Source organism: Ovis aries, chromosome 6 (genome assembly GCF_016772045.2).
Source record: "Ovis aries strain OAR_USU_Benz2616 breed Rambouillet chromosome 6, ARS-UI_Ramb_v3.0, whole genome shotgun sequence".
NCBI classification, from domain to species: domain Eukaryota; kingdom Metazoa; phylum Chordata; class Mammalia; order Artiodactyla; family Bovidae; genus Ovis; species Ovis aries.
The window spans coordinates 6,656,138-6,670,614 of record NC_056059.1 but is presented as its reverse complement, the minus strand read 5'-3'; the positions used below and the strand labels follow the sequence as shown (position 1 = coordinate 6,670,614).

The 14,477-nt window shown below is 37.8% G+C and overlaps 1 protein-coding gene across 3 annotated transcripts in view; it reads left to right on the top strand.

Annotated features, from left to right (window-relative positions):
• SYNPO2 (synaptopodin 2) overlaps positions 1-14,477 on the top strand; it is a 205,707-nt gene that overhangs the window by 151,759 nt on the left and 39,471 nt on the right. For all 3 annotated transcript variants that reach the window (XM_012179415.4, XM_004009590.5, XM_012179416.4), the window contains exon 2: positions 12,562-12,713. In XM_012179415.4, coding sequence (XP_012034805.3) covers positions 12,562-12,713 — 152 coding nt within the window. The remainder of the gene's footprint in view (positions 1-12,561; positions 12,714-14,477) is intronic.

Here is a 14,477-nt window from a genome sequence, read left to right as displayed (position 1 = left end):
TAAATTGCAGCCAGACCCGCATTTGGTGAAGTTGTATGTTTTACTGGTTGCCTTGTGACCTTACCTCTCGTGGGGCCAAGGGAATGATGGCAAAATGGAGTGACTGGCAGGAGCAGCTGCAGAGTTGCTGGTGTGGCCATCCCCTTTGCTGGGGAAAACTCAGTTATCTCTGATGTCCAGTATCCAATAGAACCATTTTTTTTTTTCCCCCACAGATACACTGGGAATTTCCCATTCATCCACATGATACTTTTGGAGTAATTTCAAACCTAAAAGAGATGACAAAGAAAGAATACATAGAAATTAGTAGGCTTGGGAGCAACTATTGGCCCATTGCTGAAAGAAGTTGAAATAGACTTTTGGATAAAATTAAATTTACTCATTTTTTGTTGTTGTTCGGTTGCTAGGTCGTGTCCGACTGTTTTTAATCCCATGGACTGTAGCCTGCCAGGCTCCTCTGTTCATGGGATTTCCCAGGCAAGAATACTGAAATGGGTTGCCATTTCCTTCTCCAGGGGATCTTACTGACCCAGGGATCGAACCCGTGTCTCCTGCATTGGCAGGCAGATTCTTTACTGCTGAGCCACCAGGGAAGCCATATTGATATATATTTAGCACATATTTATTGCATGCCTATATGTGAAGGAGACCAGCCCTGGGATTTCTTTGGAAGGAATGATGCTAAAGCTGAAACTCCAGTACTTTGGTCACCTCATGCGAAGAGTTGACTCATTGGAGAAGACTCTGATGCTGGGAGGGATTGGGGGCAGGAGGAGAAGGGGATGACAGAGGATGAGATGGCTGGATGGCATCACTGACTTGATGGACGTGAGTCTGAGTGAACTCCGGGAGTTGGTGATGGACAGGGAGGCCTGGTGTGCTGCGATTCATGGGGTCACAGAGAGTCGGACATGACTGAGCGACTGAACTGAACTGATATGTGTAAGACATATCTTGGGCTATAAAAGAATCAAAGATATTTGAACTGCAGTTACAGCTCTCAGTGAATTTCGACTAGCCAGCCAGTAGTTTGGAAACTGAGAAGAAGTTATTTTCAAACACCCTTGACACTCCAGCCCAGTTCTCCTCTCTCAGACAATCTGGGTTGAAACTGCTTGTTCCTGTGTTTCTCCAGATCACCAGAGTGGTCTTTTATTGGGATTCATGGCTGTAGCATGAGCTCTTAGCACATTCTTTTAAAATGTATCCCTTCCTGGCTTCTGTCAGCCTTTCTTCCCTAGGCTGGACCTTACTTTGGTTTGTCCCTGCATTGTGTTTGATGGAATTTCCTTTTCTCAAACTCAGACACCCAAGAGGCTAAGGATGCATATCATGTATCCCGATCCCTTTAGATGTTGTGGTTGTTGTTGCTCAGTCGACAAGTCACGTCTGACTCTTCGCGACTCCATGAGCTGTAGCACGCCAGGCTCCCCCATCCTTCACTGTCTCCTGAAGTGTGCTCAGATTCATGTGCATTGACTCGCTCATGCTATATAACCATCTCATCCTCTGCCACCCCTTTCTCCTTTTGCCATCAATCTTTCCCAGCATCAGGGTCTTTTCCAGTGAGTCAGCTCTTTGAATCAGGTGGCCAAAGTATTGGAGTTTCCGCAACAGTGCTTCCAATGAATATTCAGGGTTGATTTCCTTTAGGATTGACTGGTTTGATCTCCTTGCAGTCCAAGGGATTCTCAAGAGTCTTCTCCAGCACCAATTCAAAAGCATCAATTCTTTGGTGCTCAGCCTTCTTTATGGTCCAACTGTCATATCCAAAAATGACTACTGGAAAAACCATAGCTTTGACTATATGGACTTTTTAGTTGGCAAAGGGATGTGTTTGCTTTTTAATATGCAGCCTAGGTTTGTCATAGCTTTCTTTCCAAGGAGAAAGTGTCTTTTCATTTCATGGCTGAAATTAAATTCACCATCTTTTAATTTCACCATCTGCAGTGATTTTGGAGCCCAAGAAAATAAAATCTGCCACTGCATCCAATTTTTTGTCTTCTGTTGGCCATGAAGTGATGAGACTGGATGCCATGATCTTAAGTTTTTGAATGCTGAGTTTTAAGCCAGCTTTTTCACTCCCCTCTTTCATCCTCATCAAGAGGCTCTTGTTCCTCTTCACTTTCTGTCACTAGAGTGGTGTCATCTGCATGTTGAGGTTGTTGATATTTCTCCTGTTTGATGAGTAGTTCTCAAAGTGTGGTCTGCAGACTTCTAGGGCCTCTGAGATGCTTTCAGTGGATCTGTGAGGTCAAAATGATTTTCAAAATGGTACCAAAGACATTGTGTTTTTTTGTTTTCATTTTTTTTTTTTTTTACTGTGTTGACATTTGCTCTGATGGTGTAAAAGCGATGATACATTAGCATTTGAGGCGGTACTAGGAGTCCTTGTATTCATCACTGTCATTGTTTCACTTAAGAAACAAGATGGCGGTTTCACATAAGAATGTCCTTGACAAAGCAGTGAAACGTTTGCATTTTATTAAATTTATAGCACATATCTTTTAATATTTTGTGTGACAAAATGAAAACACATGTATGGCATTTTGAATGTTTTGAGGAAGCACTTGCACAATTTTTTGCACTGCAAGCTCAATCAGTGATTTTTTTTTCATAGAACATCACTTTTACTTTAAAGACTGACTGACAAACTACAATTATTTAGACTTGGGTATTCAGCGGACTTCTAGAAAATGAGCAAAGTGAGCTTGTCACTTCAAGAAAAACAACTGACAGTATTTGTGTATTTTCAAGGGAAAATCAGAAAGTTGCACCTGCCACCATGAATCTGACAACTTCCCAATACTTAAAGATACCAAAGAGTGGGACATGATTTAGTGACTAAACAACAACCACAGCACTCAACATTTCTCTGATGAGGTCATTGATGGTATTAAGGAGTGTGATTTTGTATGTCGCACACTACATGGGGCTGCAAACAGGTGGACGTGACTCAGCAACTAGCACACACATGCACATGATTAAATGTGTCAACATTCAGACCATCTGCATAACTCACTGAACCAATATTTTCTAAATGACTCGTGTATAATGTAACAGAATCATGCATGGGTCAAAGATCTATCCAAAGTGCAAAAGAGACTGGGGGATTTTAATTCAACGAAGCATGAGAAGTTCATGGCTATGATTTCAGATTCTCCATTGTAGCTTGAGAAACTGTCACTTACTGAGCTTGATGTAGTGTCATAGAGTATCCAAAGCTATCTGAAGGGCTGTTAAAATACCCTGCCCCGTTCTAACTGCGTATCTGTGTGAAGCGAGATCTTCATACACTTCAGTTAACACAGTGTAACACAACAGCATGAATGCAAACGCGCAGGAGAGAATCCAGCTGTCTTGTGTTAAGCTCAGACATTAAAACAATTTAACAGAAATGCAACACCCATATCACTGTATTCATCAAATTATCTTAGTGTCAGAAAACATGGTTATTTTTCATAAAATATTTGTGTTAACATACTATTGGATTGACAAAAAGTTCGTTTGGGTTTCCTATAAAAATGAACTTTTTGGCCCACTAAAATTACTGAATTTTAAAATTAATAAATCAATTATAGATCTTTTTATTTCTAACATGGTAAATACCAGTAGATAGAACTCACAAGGACAAAATATTTTTTTAGGTCCTCAATTATTTTTGAGAGTGTAAATAAGTCTTTAGACTAAAATGGTTGAGAGCTGCTGCCTTAGGTCACACACTTTTGTATACTAATGATTGATTACATGAACTTCCAGTTAACTAAAACTTTGGAGGATATCATTCCAATTGGCCCTTCTATGAAAGGCATAGTCCTTGATTAACATTCCTGGGCCCCCTGTATCAGGATATCTAGAGCTATGGAAAAAGAGATACATTTTTCAGAGTACATGAGACATATTCACATCTGAAATTAAATAATTTCAGTAAAAACAGCAATATAGGCAAAGTATTCAGGACCTCAGATTATGAATTCTAATCCAGTTCTCTATTAATGTAGCAATACCTTAGGCCTAGTTCTACCTTTAAATAGAAAAACTTCTGTTTTATTTGTTTGGAAAGATATTCTTTCTAAAAGATGTCATATTTTTTCTACATCTAATCAACCTACCGCAATGATTTAAATATTTTAAATGACTTGTGATCATTATTATTAATTCCTATTATTTTACTCAAATACATAGAGGCACTAAGTCTCATTGAGCATGTGGAAGTTTTTTATACTTTAAATGTATTCTGAGTTTGTTGTTTTTTTTAAAGATTTTCATGTGTTTTTAAATGTTGGCTTTTACTTTCTTGCTTTGGTGTTGTCTTAACTGTAACATCCTTTAACAAAGTTCATGCTTGCCTCTCCATTTCTAATTTTCTGTAAACCAAACAAAAAAGCTTATTAGAATTGTATAAAATTGAGCAAATAGACTGAAAAAAGATCCCAGATACTTAGAGTGAGGTACAGAAGTTTTAGGTAACTGTATTTTTAACTGTATTTTAACCACTCAAAATACTGTTGAGTATACTTACAGGTTTTTTGGATAGCTAAATTCTTAATAGATGAGGTATTGCAGCATAGTAAACATTTGGTTAATAGTTGGGTGTACAGTTAATAAATATAAACAGAGACTTGAGAAACCCAAATGGTGAGTGCTAGCTTTATTCTTTTCTGAGTCTTCCTAATTATACTACTTATTTATCTAATCTTTTAGGCTTTACATGTGCTTTTTTAAAATGAGGTCTTGAAAAAAAATTTTTTTTAATTCTGTGTAAATATTTATAAAAAGAATGTGCATACAGTTCAAAGCCTTTGTGCAATCTTTCAGAATTTAATCCAACAAACGCGTAGACAGGGACATGTCCTACATAAGGCTCTGGGCCCATCAGGGTTTTTCTGAAAGAGCTGGGATGTTTACATTCTTTGGAAGGAAAGAAGAGCAGAGAATACCATTCCATATTTGTACTTGTTGGTTTTCTAGCATGGTGGCTGCTTTATAACAGCTCATAGCGCTTACACTGTGGCATCGTTTCTGCCTGTGGAATCACATTGGTATGCAGATTCTTAAGTATGCAGCCCCCATGGATTAAGGCCCTCATTCCTGTCAAAGAGAGTTATTTACTTCAGGAATTTTTCCAAAGTTGCTACCAGGAATACTTTTTACTTTTATGGTGACTTGGTCCCTAAGGATAAAGACAGTCATCCAAAAGGAAAACTTTTTGCCAAGTAGCTGGACATATATTTACTGGGCAGAACAGAAAAGGTCCTAATCTTCGTCAGTTTGAGAACAGATTATTGAGTGTGGATTCCTAGTGTCTACTTGTATTTTGCACCCAAGACCTGACTTGTATATAGTTGAAGAATTCTTTTCACTAGACAATTCGCGTAATTTAATTTCTTATTAAGTTCTTCACCTACTTATCAATGCTTTAGTGGAGAAAAGCCTTGCTTAATTTTAGGAATTATCTATTCTTCTTTTAGAACATTTGTCTGGACAACAGTAGATGCCGATCGTCATTTCACTTTATTCCTTCTAAGTTCTTCACAGACTCATATTAAGTTCCTAGTGAATACTCTACAGTGGCTTTTCTGAAACTTCCTTGCTTGTCCTCAAGCTTTAATCCCCCTCTGTTCTCCTCCTTTATTCTTGGCAGATGGTGACCCCATGCAAGTTATCTAGTATAAGTTCCAGCACTGTCCTGTCTGTCTTGAAATACCAGCATTTGTGTCCATCTTTTTTTCCTTTTCTGTATCTGAGAAACAGTTGCCCTTTTACCTCTTGTCTTTTTTTTACCTTCTATGTTGGCCCTTAATTCTATCTTTCTGTATCAGCTCACAGTTCATTTGCAGAAATAGATGCCTCTCTAGTTATTTTAGGGAGAAAAGGAATGTAAGTGCTTATAGAATTGTTGAAAGCTCTGGAAAGACAGGGCCTCCAGAAAAGGCTTCAGACAAGCACTGCAGACCTGGCTATCCAAGGGATTGGCAACATTTGCCACAATCAGGAAATTAAGGAGTCGAAGCTATTGGGCTGGCCCAGCACTGGGTCTAGGGTTACATGCCTTAGCTGTGATCTGGGATTAAGATGCTGCCCAGTAGAACTGCTGTATCCAGAGTATCAGTCATCTCCACCAGATCTGCAGCAGCAAGATGGATGCCTTACATCTAATTCCTCTCTTTGCTTAATTCAGTTTCAAGCGCAAATTTCTTACAGGTACACCTTCTTGTTGAAATTAAATCACACCTAGAACCTAAGCTGAAGGAAAGTCTGGGCAATATTATTTTATCTCCTTTGCTTCTGCTGCACACAAGACACTTTCCAAGGGGCTTGAGACAAAAGTCAAGCAATCCATTTAACTGTTTGCCAGTCTTTTCTACTTACTGACTTTTGATTTACTCAGTTACTAGTTCTATTTCTTATTTATTTATCCCAGTCTAGAGATATTTCCTCCGGAGAAGGCAATGGCAACCCACTCCAGGACTCTTGACTGGAAAATCTCATGGACGGAGGAGCCTCGTAGGCTGCAGTCCGTGGGGTCGCTAAGATTCAGATATGACTGAGCGACTTCACTTTCCACTTTTCACTTGCACGCACTGGAGAAGGAAACGGCAACTCACTCCAGTGTTCTTGCCTGGAGAATCCCAGGGACAAGGGAGCCTGGTGGGCTGCCGTCTATGGGGTCGCGCAGAGTCGGACATGACTGAAGCGACTCAGCAGCAGCAGATATTTCCTCAACCTTTTTTTCCATTTCACTGTTTGCATTTCTGCACTAAATTCCAAGATTTTTTACTTCCTACTATTAATATTTTTCTTGGGTTATTATTATTTTTATTACATGGTCCTTATTGTTTTCTTTTGCCTTGTCATCCTGAAATTGTTATATTCCTATTGATTTCCAAAAATATTGTGCCACCGTAAACATGACTTCCCAACAACTTGTGTACTTGCTTTTGGTACTAGAAAACCCCTCAGCAGGGGCTGAGGTTGGATTTTGGAATCTGGATAGGAAACCCATTAAAAGTAGGATTATTTGCTTACTTCTAAAACCTTAACTATACATCATTGCTGCACCTTCCACTGACCATTCTGACCATTTTTCTGGACAGCTGATGAATACGGGGTTACCTAAGTCTTCAGTTTAAGAGCCAGTTGGGGTGAGGGAATGCTTATTAAATTTTGTCTCAGAAGTATGAGGTAAGCTTTGCCAAAAGCCTGAAGTGGAAAACTGAAGAAGGGCTGGGGCTTCAGAAGGAGCTACTCGATCATAGACTACTTTCCAAATTTCCTCAAAATGCTTTTACTTGTCTGAGATCATGTCTCTCATCCTGTCTTGGTTATCCTTAGGCCCCAAGACTTTATTTTATGGATTAAGAATAGCCTTGCATGGGATAGGCTTATTTACACTAATTTTCTCTTTCCTTTTCATGTATTTGAATACATATAGTAGTGGAATTTCAGGAGGAGATTGTCTTGGTTCTACCACTCACTCTGACATCTTTCAAGTGGACTTGTCAATGAGCTGTATGTGAAAATACAACCCATGAGTAAAGACTGAGTTTTGCTGACACAAATCTGACACAACTGATATGTCACAGACAATATACAGAATAGTTTAAGTCCAGGGTTCCATGAGAACTCAAATCTTGTGCTTGCCTTCTAGTCAGCTCTAGAAGATGTGGAAATCGAGCAATAGTAAGTTAATAGAAAAGGAGCTTCTTAAAATCTTACCAGGGAATTATTTATCATAAAAGTAAAAGCTGATACTCTTCTCAGATTTTATTCACAAAGTGAAATAATGTTAAATTTCTCACAGAAGCCTTAACTTTACATTTTCACTTGGTTTCAGTAAAATAAATCTTACCTGACATGGGTCAAGAGGTTGTAGGCAATAGGACATAGTATTTTTTAAAGATTTATATTACCAGTATTTCTCTTAGTTATGTATCTGATTAAATTGAGAGACACTGAAGGGGAAAATAGTATTTATGGACAGAAGCTCACTCATCTGATTAATGTATTAGGTGTGGAATGAGGTCTCTAAGGGAATGTTTTCAAAGAAAGGGAATTATATCACATGCTCACATAAGTATGTTGTACCAAATCACAGTTTGTAAAAGACAGTTTTACTCAATTTTGAATCTGTAACGTATTATTTTACAAATAGTCATAATATCAACTATTTAAAAATTAAAGATTGAAAAATCTTTAAAGATTAATATAGATAAAGCTCTTGAAATAATAAAAGAAGAAAAAGGAAAACAAAATAAACAAAGTCTGTCTTTCTCAACACTGGTTTATAGACTGACCAGGCAAGTTTTTCTCCTTCTCTAGTCTTTTCCATTTCCTCCCTGACTGTATACACTGTATGTCAATTGTTTCTACACTTCTCTCTTTCTCTTCATTCTAGGGTTCATGGTATAGACGTTAGACTATTGATGAGGAAGGCAATTTATGTGGTGGTTTAGTTGCTAAGTCGTGTCCAACTCTTGCGACCCCATGGACAGAAGCCCGCCAGGCTCTTCTTTCCCTGGGATTTTCCAGGCAAGGATACTGGGGTGGGTTGCATTTCCTTCTCCAGGGGATCTTCCTGACCAGGGATGAAACCCGGGTCTCCTGCACTGCAGGCAGATTCTTTACCAAGCGAGCTACCAGGGAATCCCTGTGATTAGAAACACAAGCTCTGAAGTCAGAATTCCCGTGTTCAATTTCTGGTCTTAGCTGCATAATTTTAGGCAAAGTACCTCACTTTTCTAAGTCTCTGGTTTCCTCTCCATAAAAATGAGGGTAGTGACAGGCCATCTGAACATATACAAGTAGAAGTACATTGATACTTCTCTTCAAAGTTTTCTGGAGATAAATGATTTAAGGAAGTAAAGAGCTTACTATAGTAAGTGCTCAATTTTAAAAAGCCACTAATATTTACATATTTATATCATTACTTCTTCTGGGAGACAATAAACAGGTTGGTGTTCATCCACAATTCAGTTATAAAATAGGTACTTACAGAGGAAAAGACAGATGAAAAATTATTTCTCTTAGATTATGATGAGCTAATACCAAGTATATGTATAAAAACTGAAAATAAATCTAGATATTTTCAAACATCTTATAGACAAATTCTATTGGCATGTTCTTTCTGTGTGTGTGTGTGTGTGTGTATTTGTGTGTTGTGTGTGTATAGGAAGTCAATGCATTCTTATTCAGTAATCCCTTCTTGAGCACCTCTGTGAGGTGTATGTACATCATGGAACTTAACATATATTATTTCTAATCCTTATTAACCCTCAAGAGAGATCAGATTTATTAGTTTTATTTTACATTTTGGAAAACTAGAGCTTAAGAAGGTAATTCAACTCATCTGACTTAAGTTCAGAGGGTTAGTAAGCACTGGGGCCGCACTTTTGAAACCTACGCCTTCTTTCATCAGAGCTGGTGTTCTCTTCCACTAGGACATATATTTTATGAATCTAGACCTAATGGCCTGAGGAGAGGACTGGCTGATAAGTTCATTCATAGAGATTCAGCATTGTAAATGTTAATGGTTTTTATGTCCAAACTTATTCTTTTTACTGACAAAGTATTTCATTTTAACAAGTAAGAATATTCTCAGGGGATAAATTTTTTCTTAGATTCATAATAATGCACAATTATACAAATTGGAAAAATGCATAATTGTATACAGAAGGTGAAGATCTTTTATACACTAATAAATGTTTATTCTTCATAATACACCTATGAACAGAATCATATTGGTTAAGCTGGTGATTGCAAGGGATATGTCTGGGCACAAATGACCCTGGCAGATAACCTTTGTTTAGTTTAGTCCTATCAAAAATAGAGAAAGAGTAGTCCTTTAGAAAAGCCCTGTGGCAAGGAAAATATCACCATATTTAACATGGTTCATGAGGGAAAAATATTTCCTGCTGTTCAGACAATTGTAGAAGGTCAACTAAGCACAATCACAGCAGTTGATTCCGAATGTTGACCTCAGAATGCACGCTCTGAAGGAATGCTGATGGCTCCTACCATGGTGCTTTTGCTTATTTGGATTCCACTGAAAGCTCCACTTGACAAGCACAATGATGAATTGCACTTTTCCCATCAAGCAACACATGTTTGGATGATAGACAGCTCTGTTAAGTTGAGGATTTGTTTATCTTCCAAGAACCAATTTTTCATCTTACTCTGCAAACCCATGAAGCTGCTTAAAACTCTTATAACTTATTGCTGATAAATGGAGCATCAGCTTCAAGATTGACCTCGGGGAAGGGGACACAGGATATAATGATACATCTGTTTTATCACCATAAAGCCTCTTTGGTCTTCGAAAGGATGAACTTTCTGTTCATATACTAGTACATCTGACTCCACTGAATGAATGATTTTATGCTTCAAAAACATGTTTTATTATCTTTTTTGTTATCTATTTTTAATCTATTTTATTATCTTTAAAAAATTAAATTTAAATGAATGAAATATCCCTAACTTATATGTTCATTGTTGAGTATTATTTTGTCCTTGATTTATTAACAACTCTTTCATGATTCTCCATTATAATAATTTCATGCAAGGCAGCAAAATAAGTATAACTGGCAGTCAATAAACAGATATTTTTCAAAACTGGATAACTATTCTTTTTCTCATTGTTTTGGCTGCATCTTTAAAGCCTTGGAAATATTGAATTCATTTAAGTTTTGCAATAAATTGTTGTGTGCTTTCAAAAAAAGAAGGAATGAGATTGATTTTTTTCAGAAAAGGGAAAGGCCTTCTTATAATTTATGACAATAAAAGAATAGACCCGCCCAGAACAAAACAAACTGAAACACTTCAAATTTCATTAGCATCATTGTTCTGGCACTTAAAGATATGCTTCTGCCTCCAGGAGTATCATGTAAAATGTAAATAAACATGGAGATATAAACTTTAAAGCTATATCAGTCAGCAAATTAATTATCATTTAAGACCTTAGCAAGAATTAGGGGACAACTGTTAGAGATAAACGGAAATACATTTTGTGCCCAATCAGAAGTGAGCCTGGCTATGAAATCACTCTAAGAAGTGCTGCTCACCTGGTTCTGAGCTCTTTGGACTCATAATCTTGAGTTTAATAGTCAAACAGGGATCCCTTTGGTGGAAAACAGAAGATGATCTTAAAGTATTCCTAACTTTGAGATTGTGTGATCATGATACATGATTCATTAAAAACCATTAAATTCACATTGTAAAATGAAATCTAAAACATATTAGTATCATTTAGGGTCCCAGTAGAAAATAGGTGGCATATTCAAAGGAGTAATTAAAGATAATATAGTACAGGCTCGTGGAAGCTAGCGAATGAAAATGAAGCACCCAGAGGTCAAGAGCAGGAAGCTATTATTACCCTTAGGTCTGAAGAGGCAAGGAGGTGGTGTGTGTTATTGGAACACAGCAAGAGTTAAGGCATGGTAGAGTGACAAACAGGAGCTCTGACCGTCTACATCGAGGAGCAAAGCCATTGCCAAACCGTGGCCCAGAGGGCCAGCAGGGAGAGCATTTCCCTGCCCTCTCATTTCCCTTGCTCTTTCTCTCTTGTTGGAGCTTCCTGTTAACCAGCACCAACCAGGAGTCAGCATGCAAGGGAACTTGGCCACTGCAGTCTCTAGAGGCCAGAAAGCAGAGCCAGAGAGGGTAGAGGATGGGCTGAGGGAGAATGACTAGCACAACATTTTACCATAATCGTAATTACACAGAATGTTAACCTTCAGGGAGGACTGTTGCTACGCCCCACTCAGGACTGGTGGGAGCTCTCTGCTGCTATTCTACTCCTCTGAATTTCTCTTCTTCCAGCATCTGAAAGTTCTCTTCAAGGTTTTTGGTCAGTTCTTGTTCCACTGAATCTGTGCTAGGATATGATGCAGTCCTTAAGCAGGGCTGTTTTTATTTTTTGCAAAATAATCTTTTTTTTCTTCCTTTTTTGCTAAAGTTTACTTATTATCAAGTCTTGAATAACTGATTTCAATGAAGGATTTTCCCTTTGACATAATTCTTAACATCTTGCTGCCTAATATCCCCCATTTTACTGGAAGGGCTTTCATCAGTTTATTGAGCTGTATAGCTCTCTCCTTAAACTCATTGCCCTGCCGTACATCTTGGTGTTCCACCCACAATGAGAAGGCTCTTAAAATTATTTTAATGAGAGAAGCCATGTTATGATTAGATCAAGTTTCACAGTATGAAATATTTGTTTTTAATCTATAACTAAGTTAAACATCTGTGTTCGCCATTCTTCACTATTCTTTATTTCATTATTCTTGTTCCCTCACCATAGATTTACTTTCTTTTTTGTCTATTTACCTAGAAAGCTATGAATTGAATGTTTGATAGTATGGTATGTAATAAATTGTAACAGGGGTGAGAAGTGTTTGAGATTGTCTTATAGGTTAACAGGCGAATTAAAACTCAGGGCTGATTTTAGTTTGCAGATCTATTTACTACTCTCAAGTAAAAATTTCTCCAAGACAGTAGCGTGGTTTTTTTTTTTTTTGCAAGTTATATAATTCTAATTATTGCATCCTTTTTTACTCCACTCAGATCAGAAGCCAGAGCAAAGCCTCCGGGTCTGGGCTCTGTGAGGGGGATGAAGTGGTTTCTATCAATGGCAACCCTTGTGCAGACCTCACCTACCCAGAAGTCATCAAGCTCATGGAGAGCATAACAGACTCTCTCCAAATGCTCGTCAAAAGGTAAAAAGATTTGTTGGAATATTTATTTTCTCTTGAAACTACATGGCAACAATTACAGTTCCTACTGTCATGTAAACTGTTCTCTATGGGGAAGTGAGGGTGCTCTGGATGTTAGTATAAACAGAAAAACCATAGTGTTTGGAAAATGGTAATTCTAATCAGCTGAATTTTCTGGTTAATTGAGAATTAACTTGAAAAGTTTGTTTCAAGAACTTTGTTGAAAATCTTAGGTATTTTAGACTACTTCCTTAGGAAGCTTGGCTTTGGTCAACAGGAAGTCCAACAAGAGAGAAAGAGCAAGGGAAATGAGAGGGCAGGGAAATGCTGTCCCTGCTGGACCTGCTGGGCCACGGTTTGGCGATGGCTTTGCTCCTCGATATAGACAGTCAGAGCTTCTGTCTGTCTGTCACTCTACCATGCCAGGGATAAAACTCATGTCTCCCACATTGCAGGCGGATTCTTTACCACTGAGGGGCTTCCCTGGTGGCTCAGATGGTAAATAATTCACCTGCAATGCAGGAGATCTGGGTTCTATCCCTGGGTCAGAAAGATCCCCTGGAGAAGGGAATGTCAGCCTACTCTAGGATTCTTACCTGGGAAATCCCAAGGACAGAGGAGCCTGGCGGGCTACAGTCCATAGGGTCGCAAAGAGTTGACACACAGAGACTAACACTTTCACTCTCACTTTCTTTACCACTGAGTCATCTAGGAAGCCACACACAGCGTTACCCCTCTGGTAATCATTCAGTATGATTCCATTTCTATGCAAACACGAACGTACTTTGGCCAAAATTTTGTGACAATAAAGAAATCTCACCATTCTCTCACAATCTCCCATCTAAACGTTTACCCTCAAGTCCAGTGTGTAAACCACTGAGATTCTACTTATTTATAAAGCTGCCATTTGCTTTTTCGAGGGATCTAATAGAAACCTTGCCAAGTATAGTCACAGTGTTGGCCATTATTACATTTAAATCTCTGAGGTATTTGAAGTTCCGTCTTTGTAAAGGTTTAATCACATCCAAAATAGGAGAAAAACCTTTTCTAATTTATTCCCCTTTAGTGTCTTTGCTGATTTAATGAGGCCAGTCTCTTCGGAACACACTTGTAGAGTGGAACATCCCCTACTAGTTCTTGTTTTGATGACTGTCACTGGGAAAGTCTTTGGTTGTTTAAAGCTGAGTCTTAGGTACAGATTTACTTTTAAAAGTAAATGGACTAGTTCTCTGCTACTTTTAATAACTGGAATCTTGATTATTATTATTTTATCTTAAGTATTTTTATTTTTACAAAATAAATAAATAATTGCAGAGATTTTAAATGAAATCTCTAATTAAAATCATCCCCAAAGTAATTATCACCATCATCACTACCATCCCTACAAATCTGGGTATCTGAACATTGTCTCCTGGAATTAAATATGTCTCTTGCTCATGTAACTGTCATCTGTCTCTAGAGGACAAGTGATTTACTTTTCCTGGGCTATTACCCAGAGATAGCTGGGTCAGACTATCAACATTGTCTCTATTATTGTAAATTTTATTTAAATGTTTTATACACACACACACACACACATATAATCATGACACATAAATTTTGGAATTAAGTACTTATGTGCACTGAATGGAAATGAGCATTTTAAGGTATAAAGCTTTATTTAACCTCTAATTCTTTTATGATTTGTATTCATGTATATCTATCCATTTTATTTTGGCTACCAATAAATGTTAATATTTATCTGACCCATTTGCCTGTATTACAGTC